We start from the raw sequence: 20,546 nt of genomic DNA, 5'->3' as shown, positions 1-20,546 counted from the left end.
AAAATTTCTTTAAGTTTTGAAAATCAGAATTAGTTTATTATCCTTTGATAATATCCATTATATATTTTTGTGTATATATCCATGTATGTACACATACACACACACAGCAAAAACATCATTATTAAAGCTATAAATTCAATAATATTTAATATAAGTTAAGACCGTTCTACGCAAATTAGTCACTGACATGTTAAAGACCTCTGTGGTTTTTGGTTTTGTTCAAAAAAAAAGAACACTTTTTGGATTATAAAGTGAAATTGTCTTCAATTTACCCATTCTAAGAACTGCAGTTCATTTCAAATGTTGGGTTTTTTTTAAAAAATACTGTGATATTTATATTTATCTAAGACAAAATAAATTAAGTACTGCTACTGGCCTCATTTCTCCCCTCCCCGCCCCCCCTTTTTCAAAGCTTTCCTTGAATTTAACTCAGAAAGTAAAGAATAAGCATCCCTGTGGCATCTGTATAGGGTTATTCCCTTTTTAACTTGCATTAAGTTGAAAAAACACATCGTTTTTCAAAACAGTCTTCTTCATTTTACTGTTGTTCCAGTGATGATCCACCCCTTTTCCCCCCTCCCTAATTATATTTTTCAACTCAACAAAGAGCTGCTATATTATAAGGAGCTTTAATTGAACACAGGGGTCGCTGTTGAGCAGTGCAAAGCATTTTTTCTCCCCAGGGGCTGAGTACTTGCAACTTATACCTGCAAAGACTTCGATAAATTAAAAGGAAAATGTTCAACTTGTGTTTATGTAACAGAAAACTGAACTCCAAAGCAACAATGGGCATCAGGTAAACGTATCCAATACAATTTACAGACATAATTGAAAGCATTACATCCTAATCAGACATCTAAAAGAAAAGCATGCTCAAATGAAATGTCTACAGAATCATTAGTTGGCAGCCATTCTATTACCATCACACATAATGTCAGTGGTGCCTTGAGCCTGTGCCAATGACAACAGCATAAATTTTGCATCTCATTTCTATGGTCATAAAATTAATGATCAGTTTAAAAATACTTCTTTGTAAAAGTTATTGCGCAAAGAAAAGACATGAATGTGTCCCTGTTATGTACTCAGAAGGATAATTATAGGGTTGTTGCTCATTAATACTGTTTCTTGTTTCCCTAGAAAAGCATTTGATTTATCCCACAACTTTCAAAAGTTTAATTAATGATACAAAGTTAACAGTCTAAAAGACAATGATCCAAGACTTCTTGTCCTGTAATTTCACTGGCAAGTTAAATAACACATCAAAATCAAGGTTTCGGCGTATCACAGCAGCATATTTCTTTGAAAAATATTTTTAAATTTTTAATAGTTGGGTTCAAATTACTATTATCCCTTCTTTTTTATATGGCTCATGGTCAATTAACATTTCCTAAATGCCTGGAGATAAAGCCCAACAGCAATTCAACAGTCATGATCCCACCATTGAAAGTGATTTAACCAATCTACTGCTTGTTTTGGCAAATACAGTTCTATTTTGAACGCAATCAGGTAAACAGTAAACTAAATAATATACCTAAAATTCAGACGATAACCATTCCCTTTTACAGAGAATGAAATGTAAACTTGGTGGGGAAAGTTACTTGAGGCAAAAATATTAATTTCTAATTTTCTACTCAGTTCACTTGTCCAAAATAATTTCTCAAGTGATAATATACAGCTATGAATGGACATAAACATTTAACTTGTCATTTCTCAAGGGAACCTGTAGTTTAATTCTTAAAAATTTGAAAGATTTGAGTCACCACAAATAAGATTCTCTTCATAACTCTTCTACCATAGAAGGGCTAATTTACGGCATGCAAACGTGAGGCAGAATTTTAAAGGAAGGACACCATTCCTCAAGTACTACCTTTGAAACAGACTTCTACTACTATAGGCCCCGTAATCTCAAACATGCTTAACACATTTGTATAAGGCCAGAGATGGGGGGTGGGGGTAAGGGAAGCTGCAAGTTATTTGCTCAGATTTCACTGGGGAGCTAACTTTCAACAGAACATATACTATGTTAGGAAGAGTAAAGGAAACGAAGTTAAACGTCATCCCAACTTCTGACTTTTCTGCTGTTCTCAAGGATTCCATCAGAACAAACTAAAATGGGTCCCTTCTTATCTAACAGCCCTGTTACTCAAAAAACTAGTTTAGTCCATAAATAAACTTAATAATACCAATGAGGTCAAAGGAAATTGCTTTCTAAGTAAACCTATTCATATTTAACAATATCAATGGAGTTTTAGGATAAAATCTGCTAAATAAATGTTTTAATTTAGAGGGAAAATATTTTAAAGGAGAAAATGAGAGCTTTTTAGTTATGACATCTACAGAGAATTGAAAACAATATATTCACATTTTTTAAAGCTGTAGACACCCATATTTGAAAAATATTCTCTTGAAATATTTGTCTCATGTTAATATGCATACCCTTCCTTTAGTAATTTATGGTTTCCTCAAAATTTATTTGAAAACTGAATTATAAATCAAGATTTACTAAATCCTCTTGATCAATGAACTTGAATCTGAGAATACACATTAATATAACACTTATTGAACACTGACTATGTGTCATGCATAGGTATCTTCACATTATCTTATTCTATAAAGAAAATAATAATACCAAAATCATCACTGGAGTAAAACAAGCCTAATATAAGGGCAAGATACAACTACAAGTAAAACTTGTTTATCATGTACCTAATATATATTAGAAAATTCTATTTTATACTCAGTAACACCTTTACTCAAGTAGTAATATATTTTCATCCCCAAAATAATTATTTCAAGTCACATTTAAGAGCACTATGACCTTATGATGTGACAGAGAACAAATTCTGAAATAATCATAATTGTAAAATAATTCTAAAATGAGCATAATTCTAGTGCATGAAGCCTGTATTTAGGAGTATACTTTATATTACTAGGCTACATTGTAACTAAGAATAAAAAACTAGGGTTAGATAGTTATTCTGTCATGTACAATATCTAAAGACTATAAGAAGAGATGTGAGAGGAAAGGAAGGAAGGATAACAGACATCTGTGAACATTAAAGTAACTAATAACTCACTTATTTGAAACAAATAAATGTGAATTAATTCATTTTATTTAAGAACTCTCTTCCAGGTCCTTGTTTCTCCCAACAATGATATTAAAATGGTACTTAACCATCATGTAAAAAAAAAATTATGTGAAACAAATAGGAGTATAAAGGTAAAAAGCAGGAAAATAGCCTCTGGTCACCTCATTGTGACCCTATATTGACCTGAGAGAGAGACAGAGAGAGAGGGGAAACAGCCAAAAGGATTTCTGCCCAGGTCTCCTTGGATGAAGACAATCCAAAAGCCCGAAGAAGAAAATGTAAGAAAAAAAAGAAAAGCAGCATTATCAAAATATACTTAGATGAATTCAATTTATTCAATGTAGAGATCTGGTTATTAATAAATTCCTGTTTTTAAAAAATATGTCTTTTGAGCAATTGCTTATTCAACTATTAAGCCTGTACTAACTTCCCTTTACTATTTCTAACAAACTACAGAAATAGTCTTTTTAGAACAGTCGAATTATACTTTGAGGGTAGAATGGCATAAAATTACTCAGCTTCTCATATTCCTCCAAGGTATGCATCTAATTTATCCACAGGTTTACTTTTGAGCAGGCACTCTTGGTGATTAGTTAACTCAATACAGCAGTATTGAAATACAAATGACTTATTCAGAGGAAAATGATTATGGGGAATCTCTGAATTCTGTGTTATTTGCAATCTTATTCTAGGCTCATTTTTCAATTTCTATCAAATACTATATAAACTTCCATTCTCCTTAGAGACAAAGAATGTATCTCAGTAATGTAATTTTAATATCCACACACCTGAACAAGTCCTAAACCAGAATACCAAAGGGAAAGTTCCTACCCTATTATTGAATCATATGCAATTCTACATATATGACTTTATACTATCACATTTTCTTAGCTTAAAAATGTTTAACGTACAAATAATTAAGTCACAGTGAGAGTCCAATAAGTAACCACTAGAACAAAATGTGCCTTTTAAGAAAAACGGCAGAATCTGATACGCAATATTTCCCCTATAAACAGTGCACTGTATAAAAGTTATCATAATTCAAATGCATAAATTCATTATTTCTATACTCAACTAAGCAAAATACAACATGATTAAACCCACAGTTTAGGATTCATTATAGAGAACAAAGAAGTAGGTACTTGTGGAGAGGAGGAGTTTCCTGCTCTTCCCTCTATTTAACAGTGTTAAAAAATTTAATACGGAAAAAAATCTCTTCTTATTTCCTCTAATCACAACAATTGTGATGACTTAATGTGAAAAGAAACTGTGGTTTCCTTTTAACTGATTTTAGGTTTGTCTGGTTAAGTAGCTGGTTTATTGAAACCATCATTACTCTCTCACTTATCAGTTGGCAGAGATATGAGTTACTCTGTGGTATCTGCTAACCCCAGTTAGAAGATGCCACACTGCTTCCCCCAAACGCAGAGCCTAGCTTCACATAGTTAACTGACCTCATGTTGTGACCCTCATACCAGCATCCACAGGCTTCAGGTCATGACCTATGAATTAGCATCATGGAAGTAAGGGCCATACCAAGTTTCCCTTGCAGAACTGAAGACATGAAATAGTAGAAACTTCCTACGCCTTTCTGGATTTGGTTTTCAGTACGCTAAGCAGCTGTCTCTCAAATCTAAAGGAAGACAATCAGCTTACCAGCATTCTCACATATTTCGAAAAATGAAACCGAACCCCCTTCTTTGAAAATGCCTGTGGCATATATTTATTCATATCAAAAGAATCACAAGAATAATAAAAACCAGCATTTGGAAAAGATTTTACTCATGCTCTCAAACAAAAGTTGATACTGTTTTTAAACCAATTACCTTTTCGAAACATTACCTATGAGCACCCAGCCACAGGCCCTCCTGCTCCCATGACCACTATAAAGTAATCTCTACAGGGTTAAATGGTGTTAGGTTAGTATCTCGCCTCTGCCTCACAAAATTCTTCCGTGTGTAACTGCACGTATATACCTTTCTTAACAAACTTCTGCCACAATGAACTCTAAGAACCATAAAACCTAAGAATGTTAAACACAGATTTCTGCATGAAAGATTGTGCAAAAGAAGATTGTGCAGAGTAGATTCTAGATATGTTTTTTAATTTTATTCTCAGCAGGGGGAGCTAGCACTCTCATCTTTAAAGTCTAAGTATACAACACAGAAATTTAAATTTTGACTCCAACTATCAAATTTCAGTATGTGTTAGATTTTCCTACTGAAAATCTCTGCAAGGAAAAAAAAATGTCAAGTTTGACAAAACTTGAAAATTTACCTTTGCCTTGAAATTCCTGAAGGTAGCTGCAAAATAAAGCAAGAACATTATATTTTAAAATAAAGGTTGACAAATCAAAACAAGATCTAATCAATGGCAATAAGTCTATTTTAAAATCTATATTGTAAATATAGATTTAGAGAAAAAACTACTTCCTATCCTGAAATGATAATTCCAAAAGGCTTATGGATTTATAATAAAGGTATTTTTAAAGACTTAAGTTACAGTAGTAAAACCAGAATATGTCTTTAATACATACAACTTAAATTACATTTATTCATTTGAGTGTCTGGAGGTATCTTCCGTATTTATGTCAAAATTCTCAACCTACCTATGTCTTATCAGTTAGACCAAATATATCCTCAAATAATCAAAATAAACAGTTGGATTTTGCTAGAATGCTTAGAAAAATACATAATCAATAGGCTTCACAAAAAATGGTATTATGATAAGCCTGCCTGTTTTTAAAAACTATTATAGTAGAAATATAGTTTGTCCTTTAAAACTACTTCAAACCAATTAAATTAGAACATAAAAAATTTAATCCCACAATAATCAGTCCTTCATTAAAATGTTAATTACAGCGTTTCTTATAAGTAAGAAATAAGTAATAAAAGGCAAGTAAGTGACTTACATAGACTTTACATCTTTTATCTTCTTAATAAGGGAGTCTCTCTTTTCCTTTGCTTTCTTGGATAAATTTTCCCCTCTCAGTACGTCTGCTACAAATGTTTCAACATCTAAACCATTAAATATAAGAAAAAGGATACAAATTATAGGAAAGAATCATTTTTTTGTGAAGACAAATAGGACAATGATTGTTTCTACCCATAAGTGTTAGTATCTGTACAATTTGTTACAGTTTTTTATCAATCCAAAGCATAACAGTTGAAGTATGTTTCAAATACTAAATTGGACAAATCTGTTCACCTCTTAGCTAATAAAATGTGTATGCTCTACTTATGCTTAACACAGCAAATGCTATTTGAATGTTTAGCATCATTAAACCAGGAAGAAGCACGCAAGTTTTAATAAACTATGGTGCCCCATAAACAAATTCTCTGTATAAAAGCAAGTGCAGAGCTTTCATGCATGTTACTATCATTTTTTAGTATTTTGTAAGTTCCTGTATGAACAGGTCATTCACAATATTATACCAATATAAGCTAATGCCTCTGGCGAAGGCATCCTTTTCCCAGTATAATCAATTTTCAGGTATATGCAGCGCTTAATGCTTTAGAGGAAAAACAAATCCCTTTTGCTAGCCAGGATTCCCAAATCAAACCCTCCTCTTTCCTACCTGCCCCACCTACTTTGGCCAGCTATTCTCAAATAAAAAAGATAATCAGTTGTGTGGTTTTGTGTGCTCTTGCTTCCTGCCTTGGCATTACTACCTGGAAATATTTCTTTAAATAAAGGAAAAAGTGGCAAAATAGATTTAGCCACTATTTTAAAATATAGTAACCAAGAGATAAGACTTCTATGGCCTCATATAACATTTTCACAAAGCCTCTTTTTTTTTTTTAATTCAGTAAACTTCTAAATTATTCTGCTTTCTAATTCTCTCTGGTATACAATTCCACCAAATCCTTATTGGTTTGATTTTAAGATAGCCCCACTCTTATTGTTCATGAAATACTGTAAAAGTTTAAATTAACTTTATATTCAGAATTTCAAATGTCACTCTGAGGTATCTAATGTAGAAGATACCATTAAAAAATTTTCAGTAGGTATGACTATAAACCACCCATATTTCATATTGAAGAGATGTGTATATGTTTTACTTTCTTTTTATTTAACTAATTTGTCTCCTATTTCACACGATAAAAAGATGGTATCAAAACATACAATAATATTATACTTAATTCAAAGCAGTATAGCAAATAGTCTTTCAACTGTACTTACAATTAGCAACTTAAAACCTAGTATTTGAAATAGAATGTTATAACTGATTTTAAATTCTTGATTACAAAAGTATGTTGACCCAAGGAGTGAAGCTGATTAAACTGTTATTCATTCATAATAAATTGTGTAAAAGTGATTCTTCACTAAATCAATATAAGTGAAATCATTAAAATTTAGTCTTGGAATAATTCTAAGTAGCTTTCTGGTTTGAAGTCCATCACTGACTAATGTTAAAAGTAACTATCAAAATGAAACAAAAGCAAAATGTCACAGCTTCTCTTTCCTTGAGCTGTCCCTATTTTGAAGAGGGGGACACAGAGACATAATCCAGTACCAGTGCAAATTGGACCCACACTTCTAAAGTGAGTTCAAAATAATGAGACATAAAAAAGCACTCTTCTCTTTTGTATGTAACCAGAGGAGCAAGGCAACCTCTGGACATTCAGATATTAGCTGAAATGGAAAAGATCATTGGCTTCTCTGAGATGGCTCCAATAAATCTACTAAGAAACTGGAGTAAGAGAAGGAGTAGCACCTCTACTGCTGATTCTTTCTTCCAGCCAGACTCAATACTTGGAAGAATCACTGGCATAACGATTGGTAGTTTGCTTAATGTTACTTTCACTCAGTGTTTGTCTTTAATTCCCTCATCCACACCAGTATTTAATTGCCTATTTTACATTTTCATTATACAATACAAGTTTAAGCAAACAGGATCTCTTTTCTATCTCCGGAAGCAATAACAGAACGAATTACAGCCCGAGTTATTTCTTTAAAAGGTCTTTTCAGTTGTATAAAAACTCAGAAAACAAAAAGCTGTAATGTTCTATATAGAGTTTCCTAACAGTGCCAAAAACATTTTTAAATTATTGAGCTATGCTATTTTGTGAGGAAATACTTGTTGAAGGAGTGAGACTGCAGGAAGAATCTGTGTTGTTTGTTTTCTGAGTGGGAGGAGGTTCAGAGATTGTGCAAGGGAAAAATTCTGTATTTTTAGAGTAGTCAATGTATTTATTCCTAAACTTCTGCCACAAAAGGGGTTTAAGGCAACTGAAAAGATTTAATAAACACTGATTTTTAAAAATTATTTCACAAACGAGATGTGGAAAGCGTACAACCTGCTTTCTGGTTTGTTTTTGTTTTTGTTTTTAACAAATAAGAACTTCATAGTGGAAGCGATTCCTGCAATAGTCTTCGTTTGCTGGTGCCCACAGACTCAATTGGTTTTCAAGTTTTTGAAATCCGGGTTTTTTCTTAAAATCCATACTGTGCCCATTTATTTTGAAATCGAACGAAACCAGTCTCTCCTAGGCACAGGAGACCCTCTGGACGTGCCCGCGGCCTTCGCAGAGCCCCTGCGCAGAGCCCCGACCCCGTTCCCCCGGCGCAAAGACGTAGCGGGTGCTGGAAAGTTACTCGGCCTTCACCGGGAGATGCTCGGGCTCCGCCGTCCGAGACACTGGGAGTGTTAAACCCCAGGGTTCCCGTCATTGGAGCTGTGAGCAGGGAGCACTGGTTTGGGGCAGCGCCCTCGCCAGACAAATGGGACTGGATCTGCGGCTTTGTAGCTCAGAGCCAGGGTAATATTTCAAAAGCGAGCAATAAAAGTCCTGGGCGACTCAAGCACTCCCCTGGCTGGTTGGAAAAGAGATCTGAAGCTTTTTATTGTGCTCTGAATAGCCCTGCAAACGGTAAACTAGCGAGCGCTTTAGCCCTCTTCTACCTTCCTTTAGGGGTCATGTCCCTCTGTTAATATGTAGATTTCACTGACTCCAGACTGCCTGTAATTCGGGGAACAGCCGTAATTCGATTACAAGAAAAGGTCAGCCTGCCTCCTCGCTGGCCTCTTGGCCTGGCGAGTAAGACAGAATTCCTCTTTCTCACAGGAGGGATCTCGGCTCACCCGCGTCCTCCACTGCAGAGGAGAAGCTTAAGGACCCACCCGGCCACGTGGAGAAAGCGCAGTTCCGGCGCCCTCTAAGCCCCAGGTCTAATCCCTACCGCCGCTCCGCGCTTCGTCACGTAGACCGCAGGTCAGCGCCGGCCGCATTTAACCCCAGAATTGGCCCCATCTCCATCCGCCTCTGCCCCCCAAGTCATCACCAAGGAAAAAGTTACTCAGCGAATACAAACGTGGTGGTGATTTTTGCTCCTGTTACACCTTAGCATTGTCAGAGCAAACCTGATCTCCCGGTACAACTGTAAAGATCTGGGGGAGAAGGCCGCTGGAAAGATCTGATTTACAACCGCTCTGTAGATAAACGTTAAGGTCTGAAAACAAAATTAAAAGATGACATCATGTCTTGGCTCAGCAATCCTCAAGCAGTTTAAGTTAGAAACTTCTCAATAGCCATCGCAACCCCTAAGAGGCAAATACTTAGCACACACCAAGTCACCTAGTGGTACTCAAATTTTCCTTTTTTTTCTTTTCCTGTACATATGGACCCCCTAGAAAAACTGCCACTCATCTCCCCCTAGAGCCCGAGAGGCTAGGACAGGTATCTAACACACATAAGCTAACAGCTTTCTACCAATTTCCATACTAATTACAGTTTCAAGGTGAAACCACACAAGGTTACGACAGTTTTAAAATTCTTGCAAACTATAAACTGTCGGCTTCTCCAATCTGAGTACATAGCACAGGTTCCAACTCTTTAAGAAAGCCGGGGTTTGACCACTTGCCCTCACCATCCTCCACCGTGGAATATGACTTCCAGGCTGGAGGTTGTAAACAAGTCACAGAGGTAACACCTGGTCTCTTCTGCCTAGTCCTGCAACCAACCGATACCTCACCTCCCTGGGCAGGCATGCAAGTGTGCAGGCACAGGCGCACAGGCGCACGCGCGCGCGCACACACACACACACACACAGCCTCTCTATTGGCCTGAATTGTATAGCAGAGGGGGCAAGAATTAGAGTGAATCCACTACCACATGCTCAGCCCCAGATCAATGAATAAGTGTGAAACCAGTCAAACCATACCCCAAATGGCTTTACGACTTAATTCCACATCTTTCTCTACTTTATGAATTGGACCAAGTTGTACTTTGTATTCACTGAGGTGCTATCACTAAACTTAACAAGAATCTCAGCCTAGAATTTAAGTTGGCATCAGAACAAAAAGAGAAGCTTTTCTTCTCTGTTAAAGGAGGGTATGGTCTGACCAAACACCTACTGGTGAAAACATAAAAATCAGTTAAACTGGGCACATGTAGACCAATTAAGCTAAATGCCCAAATTTGGAAAATAGCTAATCAAAAAGTTATTGATAGCTCTAATAAATGTATTTCTCTTGTTTTCCCAGCACCTTTACAGGTTATGGTTGAACTGTGGACTTTTCAAACATGGAAAAAGAGACAGGAACAAGCACAAGGAGTTCTCAAAGTATGATAGGAAAAACGTACCTGAGTCTTAAAATCCAATCATCTGATTATATTTTCAAAATAGGCTTTGGAGGCTAAATGACTTATTTTGGTGGAAAGCTGGACTGTTGAAGGATAGAGATGAATATTTTTCACCTCTAAAAGATAACTCGATGAATAGCACCTTATAATCATCAAAATCTCTTTACCACACATTTTCAAAGAAGCCACAGTGAATAAAACATTAGTCTGAGATTTACACTATATTCACTGTTAGGTATCATGTATTGTAATGTGTTCACTATGTGATTGAAAAAGAAATGTAAACTCAGCGGAATGAAAAAGATAGACTTGGCTTTAATTGAAAAAGACAAACTAAGTGAATAATGAGTATATAAAAACTAGCCTATGCCACTTTTATCACCCATATATGACACTTAATCTTAAATTTATGAGAGACAACTGAACTGTGTTTCAAATCACCAGAGGCTTTTCCCACTCTGATGTTTCTGTCTTCTTTCTAGTAATACTTTAATGCTGATAAAGTACAGCTAAGCTCATTAGGAAATTTTTATATACTTCTCTCTTTTAGAATATTTAGATTTCTTTTCTAAAAGGAAACCAGTGATAATTTGGATTGGGTAACTATAAAATTGTGCATACTAGCATATTATCAAGAGCTTTATTTAGTAATCTGAGATGAAAATACTTTAAAAGGAATGTCATGAAAAAAAAACAAGACAGCCAAAGATCCTCTCCCAAGAAAAAACAGAATATTGTATGCTTAAAATAGGCAAATCATTCTCCTAACATCACATCTTAAGTCATCTATGTTATTTGACCCATACAAGAAACTATAACTTTCTAGTCCCTTGATTTACAAACATATATTCCTATTGCTAGAAGAGAAAAATCTTAGAGGTGTCATGGACTGATTTCACGGCAAGATCAAAGGTTCTCATATCAACTTTAAACTCATTAGTTATTACTGCCAAAATGGGGCAGGCTTGTTCTTGCTCTATAGGAAAATCCAGGTGCTAAAGAAGTAGGTGACTATTGCTGACTCAGTAGGTGGCACTCTTCCCTTTACATACTCAGCCAATGCCCCAGAAGGAAGTTATGGGACACTAGATACACCATAAATGATTCTCATAAGAAAAATAAAACCGAAATGTTGACCAAACTATAAATGGAACTTTGGAAGGGTCGAAATCAAACCACACTATTCTCAGCATTGAAAAAAATTCGACCTCTATCTCAACTGAATTCCGTTCTTTACCTAGTGTCCCTAAAGGGATTATCAATTATGTGTGAAGGTTTTTAAAAATGTCCTGGAAATCCTCAATAGAGGAAAATGCAATATTTCTAATCAAGACTGCCAAGTGAACAAAATCTCAGGGGCACTTTGCACACACCACTGTGTTTATTGTTTGTTTGGTTTGGGTTTGATTTTTCAGAGTATACAAACAACCATCATTTTCTTCAACATTGGTTTCATTTTCTAACTCAATAAAAAGAAACTAACATTTTCTTACAGCTTTCCTTTTTAAATATTGTTGTCCTAAAACAAATGAATGAGAATATCTAACTGCAAACCACCAAGAGTCCAGTATTCAAAGGGCGATTAAACAAATCAAGGGGATTGGGGGTGGGGGGTGGCGAGCAGTGGTTCTAATTCCTCTCACTTTCTTGCCTGCCTGGAGGAAAAACTCACATAAATCAAGATTATTCTTGCTGTTCATCCTAGTCAAAATATTTGGATGTGGGAGAAGATTAAATGGACAAGATTTGGGATAATCCTTTGATTCTAATTATCCCAGCTAAACCTGTTCTTCCATTGTGGTGAAAAAAAATTAAAGGTTGCCTGGAGTGCATACGGCAGTTCCCAATTTACTTTTAACAACAAAAATCTGTAAACCTTTTTCTATTCACGGGACAAGAAAATAATTCAACACTTTTATAAAAAGTATAGCCTATCAATATTTAATATACTGATTCCACAGAAATAAAAATAACTAATGGTCAAACTATATAGCCACGTTTTCAAGAGCATCATTAAATGTGAGGTAAGAATGATAACCTCTATGGATTTTTGCATTTCTAAAGAATTTTTTTTAAAGGGAAGGAATCAGAAGGAGGGGGGAACAAATATTGAAAAGGAAGCCTAAAACAGATATAATCAGAGGAAAAAATAAAGAGAATAATAAATTGATAAGAATACATTTGAGCACCTGAAACGTCAAGCAGCTGAAACGTCAAACGTCAAACATTTAACACATATGGCATAATGATTTGGATAAAGGGAACATGGAACGCAATGGGAAATGTCCAAAACATCTTTTTTAATAGGCATTATCTTTTGACTTTATATTCTTTTCTTCTGAAGGGATTTTAATGCCTGAGAAGTTTAGTTCCTTATCTTCTGTACCCTGGAATTCTAGCATAGCGCCATGCATTCTAAGAGAGCTCAACTGTTAGCTACAACCACCACTGCCAATATCTCCTTCTTACTGTCAAAGAAAGAACTAGGTAAGCCAGCAATATCTTTAAAATTCAAACCAATGTCAACTCTTCCTCTATAGTTTTAATAATTTTAAATCTAACCATGTCCTATCACCCAAACACTTGAATAATGCAAATGGTCATGCACAATCCAACAGAATTTTTTGGATAAAAAAATGTGAAAAATAATTGCTCAGAGCACTTATTCTTGAAACCTTTCCTACCTCAAAAAAAGATTTTAATTAAAGTCAACCATAAAATGTTAACCATTTTCTTTGAATGATTAGTTTAAAAAGAAAACTGAAAAACACTGGTTCACTTGTTTCATTTCTTTACAATTTATATCATATATATTTCCTCATAGCCATACCTCTTGAAAATATCCTCTGGAAATAAAGTATAAGTCAAATTTGTAATCAACAAAATTTTAGTGTTTTATTATTTGTTTTTAATACTTCATGTGTTTTAATATGTGATTTGCTTTAAAAGTGTGAAATACTGAAAATGTCAATAAAATGATTTTTAAAACGCTGATTTCAGACATTATGTAGGTATTATTATCTGATTATCTGATTAAAGAGAGAGAGATGGCTAAAGTATATAGGAAGTTAGCAATGGCAGATAATTTAAATATTATTTAATTCTGAGCTTTCAATTAAATTACGTAAATAAGGGCTACATGAAATATTTGTAATCTATGGGGATCAGAGAATAAAGAGTCCCACAACCCATATATCTTACTATCTGCAAATGTATGACTATGGATCCCGATAGCAAACTGTCTACTGTGGAGCTGTCAAGCTTCAAAAGCATGTACCCAGAGGTTACCAAGTTTACTTCCTAAACTCAAAAATTCACACCTAGAATATCCTGAAAATGGTGACATCTATTTTTAGAGTTATGATAAACAGTTCCCTGACCTGGTGACTAAAATAATATTCTAAGCAAGGAATTCCAGCATAGTAACAACAAAAATGTTAACTGCAGTAAAACAAAATCAGCATTCACTTGAAACTCGCATAGAATGGACTAAAAGCTGCCTTAACTCAGCCCCTACAGTTCTTTCAATATTTCCCTTAGTGGTACCCATTAATGACAACAAGCATTTCTTAGAGTAAAACATTGTCCCACCACAAATGCATTCACCACACTGCAATCATGTTCACATAAACATGTCTGCATTCATACACTATTGGTTTTATTTTCTCTATCATATTCAAGATGCTAACCACCAAAATAGTGTAACAGCATATTAGATTTGGTCTCACAGTGCTCTAACAGTAACTTACTACTTATAATGTCACATTTTAAACACTGCTTTAAGAGTTAAAATAAGCAAATTGTAACACAGGCATCTAAGAGAAACTCTTTTAATCCAGTTATTCATGACCAATATTGAAGGATACTAAAGAAACAACTAAAGAAAAGTAAAAATTTTTAATCAAAATTCAGAATTCTGATGTACACATGACAAAGTGAATAATGGGAAGAATTCCAGAGCATCAGGATAGGTAAGATTTGTGCTACCCTAAAACAGATGTATTGTCTTTTCTACCTTGTGCAGAAATACAAATTTTTTAACAGCCCTTAGTGAAAATACACATCTCCATATCAAGTATATTAATGAACTAGCAGTGGATTCATAACAGCCTTGAAGAATGCACCTTTAATTCCTAAGTTCCTATAAATGGTAATTTTAAACTGAAAAGGGGAAGATGAGGGTGCAAAGATGAAGTACTGTACTTTAATCGTGTGACACAGGAAGTTGGACTTTTAACACATCCTTCCTTTTTTGTTTTAATATGTTACTCAGGCTGAAGACAAGTGGCTATTTGAGAGTCAGGTTCTCTTCGAAGGTCTCAAATATGGGTGGACTGAATGTAGAAGAAAAATGGGAGTTTTAGAAATGACAAACCCTTTGGTCTCTTTGATCTCTCTCTCTCTCTCTCTCTCTCTCTCTCTCTCTCTCTCACACACACACACACACACACACACACAGCGTCTTCACGACGTATACAGAATTGTCCTGATCGCGTTAGTGTAGCCGACAAGAAGGTCCCCACCATCCTCGCACCAAATTTCAACACACACGCCCATTCCCACTCTCAGACCCCACTTCCCCACTCCCAGTCCCGCTCCCACTGGGCAGGAGGCGTGGGGAGAGCGGAGAAGGGAGAGACTCCGAACGCTTCTGTCCCCACCGGCTCGCCGTCCCCGCGCCCCCGCCCCCGCCGCGTTACCCGCCCCCTTCCCGCTTTTTACCTGCCAACAGGTTCCTAATCTCCTCGGGGAGGGGGTAGGGAGAGGAGGTGCTGCTGGGGTTGGGCATGTTAGGGAGCGCGGGGCGTGCGGGGAAAGGACCTGCGCTGAAAGGGGACTCGACCGGCTGGGGTTGCGGCTGCGACCTAGACTTGGGCTAGGGGTCCCGGTAAGGACAGCGGGGCTACGAGTCCGGACACTGCCGGGCCGACGCTCATAACAAGGAAGTCACTGAAGCCCCAGCCACGGCTGCTGGACTCTCGGCCCAGCCCCGCCCGGCAATTCGGGGCGGGGCAGTGGGCGGGGAGGAGGCCCGAAGGGCCAGAGGGGCCTTAACTGCGCATGTGTAACCCTCGGTTTTCCTCGCCTCCGAAAAAGAGCCCCTGGGCAGGCCACACCCACCGCTACGTAAGGGCGCGGGAGGTGGAGCGGCTGGTGGGAAGGGAGCGGAGTGCAGCTGCATCACCTGATCCAGCGCCTGAGGTGCCTTGCGGCCATTTTTGTCACTGGTACCCCCGCAACTGCTGACCATTTCTCCACGGTCCCGGAAAATAAAGTATCCGTAGTGCCTCCAGGTTTTCCGATCGAGAGACTTCCTGGACCTTAATCAGCCCCGCCAAGGTGTAACACCTCGCCCAGTACCCCACATGGAATTTTCGACCGCCCTAAACTATTATGGCCTTCTTTGTCCGATTGCATGATGGCAACAAAGTCCCATCTTCAGCCAGTCCTCCTTCAGAAGCCAGTCTAGAGCTGCTCCAGAGAGCGCTCTGATTGGCTCTTACACTACTTTTCTACCTAATTTAGATTTTTGGGGTGACTGATTTCCCCCACTACGAAGAGCAGGGAGGTCTAGTTACAAACACAAAGCTAAATAGACACAGATACCACTGTCTACCTATAAGCATCAAAAAGAAAATTGCTGGTGATTAGTAGAATGGAATTATAAAATCTGTTCACTCCAACCTGATCGTTTAATCAATACATACTTATTGTCTCCTATCTCCAAATCTTCTTACAGGTTTTCTCTAGATACGTTCTGGTGCTTTTAAAGGTGTGTGTGTGTGTGAAAGAAAATAAGTAAATAAATAAACACTTTTTTTTCTTCAGATAGGAACCGCCATGGCAAAGGTCTTTCCTAGATGCCACTATTGTATTTTGAAGATTGTATTGCAGCTCCAATAACAATGGAAATTGTTTATTCCTCTACCCTCCAACTCTCACTAGATCAATGCTCCTTAAACTTTAGTTTGCTAGAATCACATTGAGAACCTATTAACAATGCAGATTCTAAAGTCCCACTCCCAGAAATTCTGATTCTGTCTGTTTAGGATGGGACTTTACTGATTGCATTTTAAACAAGCCCCATAGGTGATTCCTTCTTGCTCCTGTAGGGCACAAAATTTGTCGTAAGTTTCATCCCCACCTGGAACCCAAAACATGACACAGAGCAATGGCTCCATTAATATTTCACACCAAAAAATCTTAGACAGTAATAGTAAAAAATTAAGTAGTCAAATACAAGTCATTTTTGTATAATTCTCTGAGAAATACACCAAATACTAATTGTAAAAGGAAAAATTAGAACATTTTGGAGTTCTCTCAAAACAAAACAAAAAAGACAAAAACTTTACAATTGAAGTAAAATGTGCAAAATAACAACAAAAAAGACACCCCAAAACAAACCTATTCCCTAAAATGGAATCTGAAATTCCTACTCAGATTTAGAACTGTGATGAATTATAGAAAAATTGCTGAAAATCAGAATTCTTTTTGGTGGAGGTACAAGTGAATAAAGAGTCATTTTACAAGGTAAGTCCTCCAACTTCAAAGAATTGAGAATTATTATTCTTAAACTACAAAATTATCTTCTTAAAGAAGGAAGAAACTATTTTATGGACATACTATATTAGTGAGGATTCTTCCTCCCTTTACAGCTATCACATACAATTCTTCATCTTGTCACACTTTTTATTAAGCCAGGCCTCCAAATGTTCCTATCCTTTGTTTCTTTCTGATAGAACTGACCATATTTTTAAAAATTCTTACGTCTCATTTATTTATTTACACTCCACTCATTCCACAAAGGAACTGAGGTGATTTACTCTTGTATGAAATAGACAGCTTTCTGCAGTGGATCAAATGGACACTGTCTCCACTGTTCATCATGACAAGTCATTCCTTGTTAGTGAGAGACAGGAAACTATTAGGATTGCCTTAAAATATATAGCATCTAGTAGTCCAAATAAAAAAGGCAATAACAGGGCTTCCCTGGTGGTGCAGTGGTTGAGAGTCCACCTGCCGATGCAGGGGACACGGGTTCGTGCCCCGGTCCGGGAGGATCCCACGTGCCGCGGAGCGGCTGGGCCCGTGAGCCATGGCCGCTGAGCCTGCGCATCCGGAGCCTGTGCTCTGCAACGGGAGAGGACACAACAGTGACAGGCCCGCGTACCGCAAAAAAAAAAAAAGGCAATAACAGAAAATGGACTCTTTGTAGGAAACACATTTCCCCTATTTAAGAAACCATTCTCAGACACAGGTTCATGATGGATTTACTTGGGCAATGCTTTGTATACTCTATCATTTTTACTGTTTATTGTTAAAGTTACTGAAATTGATTATAAGACACAAAGAGAAATAGAGGCTAGAAGAAATATATTCTTATTTCTCATTTCCAGATGTTTCCATAACAAAAAGTAGGAAGGAAATCAAATCATACCTTACATTTTAAACTAGTCATATTAGGTAAAAAGGAATAATCAATGACACTTTAAATCTCAACCTGAGAGAGAGAGCAGCTTCCCTACCATTATGCACAGACTGGATTCTGGAAAAATCTCATGATTTGACTTCTCAAAAGTAAATCCTTTAGTTCAAAGCAGATGTGTGTGTGTGAACATGTATATTTCCTTATTACTAAAGCTAACCTCCTTTCCTTACATCTTTCAAATTTAGCTTAGCTGAATAAGTATTTGTCCACAGGCTTAGTTTTAAAAGAATCTGAACACTGAAGAAAAAACAAGACAGTGAGCTAAAACAATTTACTTTTCTCTACCTCTCTTATCTTTATTTGGCTTTCATAGGCATGTGGAAGAAAGATTATATTTATACTTAGGCACTGTATTAGTTATCTGTTGCTACATAACAAAACTTAGCTTAAAACAAACATTTAGTATCTCACACAGTTTCTGATGGTCAGGAATCCATGATCAGTTAAGCTGGATGGCTCTGGCTCAGAGTCTCTCAGGTTACAGTCAAGCTATAGGCTGGGTTGCAGTCATCTAAAGACTCAACCATAGCTAGAGGATCAGCTTTGAAGAACGTTCACCCACAGTACTGTTGGCTGGAGCTCTCCATCCCCTTTGCTGTTGGCAAAAGGCATCAGTTCCTCACTACATGGACTTCGCAGGGCTGCTTGAGTGTCTTCTTAACATGGCAAGAGCAAGTGATCTAAAAGGTATCCAAAACCAAGACAGAAGCTGCAATGTCTTTATGACTTAATATCAGAAGAGGCATAATTTACTAATGTCATATTCTATTGGTCACACAAACCAGGCCTGGTATATAGAGGGAAGGGACTGCATAAGGCTGTGAACACCAGGAGGTAAGAATCACTGGAGCCATACTGGAAGCTGGCTATCATAGTCAGCCCTTTGGTTCCCAATGATTCACATCTATCCCAGTGCAAAATACACCCATCCCCTCCCAAAGCTATGTGCAAGGTCTCATCCCATTATGGCATCAGCTCAAAGTCCAGAGTCTCATCATCTAAATCAAGTCCAAGTGTGGATGATGCTTCTTAAATAAAGCTCCTCGAGTACAGTTCTCTCAATCTAAAGACATATCAAGTAAAAAGACAAGTTATCTGCTCCCCATATAACATTACAACAGTGGGACAGGCATAGGATAACCACTATAGACATTCCTGTTCAGAGAGGACAGGAACAATAAGAAGTATACAGAGATTACTGATTCATAGCAATTCTGAAATCCAGCTGGGAAAATGTCGCAGGTTCTTTGATTAGGACAAAATTATACTCCCACCTGGAATAACTTCTCCACAGATCTCAATTCTGCACTCTGAGTCATCCTTCCTTTTCTGTGAAAGGTAGTCTATGTTTTCATTTGAATTGTTTTTTGGGTTTTTTTGTGGTACACGGGCCTCTCACTGCTGTGGCCTCTCCCGTTGCAGAGCACAGTCTCCGGATGCGCAGGCTCAGCGGCCACGGCTCACGGGCCCAGCCGCTCAGCTGCGTGTGGGATCCTCCCAGACCAGGGCACGAACCCGCGTCCCCTGCATCGGCAGGTGGACTCCCAACCACTGCGCCACCAGGGAAGGCCATCATTTGAATAGTTTTCTTGACCTGCTTCCTGCCAATGGCCTTAGGGGATCAGAAGACCTCTTTTCATTTTGTACTGTCACTATCCCAGTTTCTATCAGGGTTCAATCAGAGAAGCAAAACCACTAGAATGGAAATAGAGATAGATAGATAATATAAAGGAATTTGTTACAGCGATTTGACCCTACACAATTGTGGAAGGTGGTTCAACTGTCTCTGTAAGGCTGTTATCTTTGCATCTGATGTTGGAGCTTGAAGTCCAACAGAGCAGAGTCAGGAAGGGAAGATGAAGGAGATTTATGACAAGCTGGAATGCAGAAGCATAGCTCATGAGGACAACATAAAACCCAAATTAGCTCTTGCTGCCTCTGACCTTGGTAGTACTTACGCCCTGCAGAAGCTGGGGTCCTTCATTGCAGGGTTAAACACACACTGGACTCATGATTCAGAGACCTGAAAGGAGGATCTAGCAAAAGATGGAGCAGTTGCAGGTCTGGCTGCTGCCTCAAGCCAATGAAGTGAGCCAGAAGATAAGCAACAATATATGTGAGCTACAAAATGACTGCTGCTTCACTTCTGCAAATCTCACACAAGGATCTCTTTTGTGCCCACCCTAACCGGAAATAGAAAAAGGAATTCCAGGAAATATAGGTTGACAGATTGCAAAGCCACCAAGCATACACTTGTATTATAAGAGTGGATTAGATAAAGGAAGCAGTTGAAATTTTGTATTTATTTTGCAGCCTAATACATTTTTAAAACTTTTAAAACCTATTATGTCCTAAATTTAAGTCATCTAGTAAGAGCTCTTT

General features: G+C 37.3%; 1 protein-coding gene across 2 annotated transcripts in view; it reads right to left on the bottom strand.

The window, feature by feature from the left end:
- Positions 1 to 15,593, bottom strand: part of SKAP2 (src kinase associated phosphoprotein 2) — a 155,005-nt gene extending 139,412 nt beyond the window's left edge. For both annotated transcript variants that reach the window (XM_060156968.1, XM_060156969.1), the window contains exons 1-3: positions 15,398 to 15,593; positions 6,001 to 6,106; positions 5,367 to 5,392 (exon numbers count right to left, since the gene is read on the bottom strand). In XM_060156968.1, the coding sequence (XP_060012951.1) occupies positions 5,367 to 5,392; positions 6,001 to 6,106; positions 15,398 to 15,464 (199 nt within the window). In that variant the 5' untranslated portion in view covers positions 15,465 to 15,593. The remainder of the gene's footprint in view (positions 1 to 5,366; positions 5,393 to 6,000; positions 6,107 to 15,397) is intronic.
- Between the last annotated feature and the right edge of the window lie 4,953 nt (positions 15,594 to 20,546).

This window comes from Lagenorhynchus albirostris, chromosome 8 (genome assembly GCF_949774975.1).
Source record: "Lagenorhynchus albirostris chromosome 8, mLagAlb1.1, whole genome shotgun sequence".
In the NCBI taxonomy this organism is placed as follows: domain Eukaryota; kingdom Metazoa; phylum Chordata; class Mammalia; order Artiodactyla; family Delphinidae; genus Lagenorhynchus; species Lagenorhynchus albirostris.
This window is presented reverse-complemented; position numbering and strand designations above follow the sequence as displayed.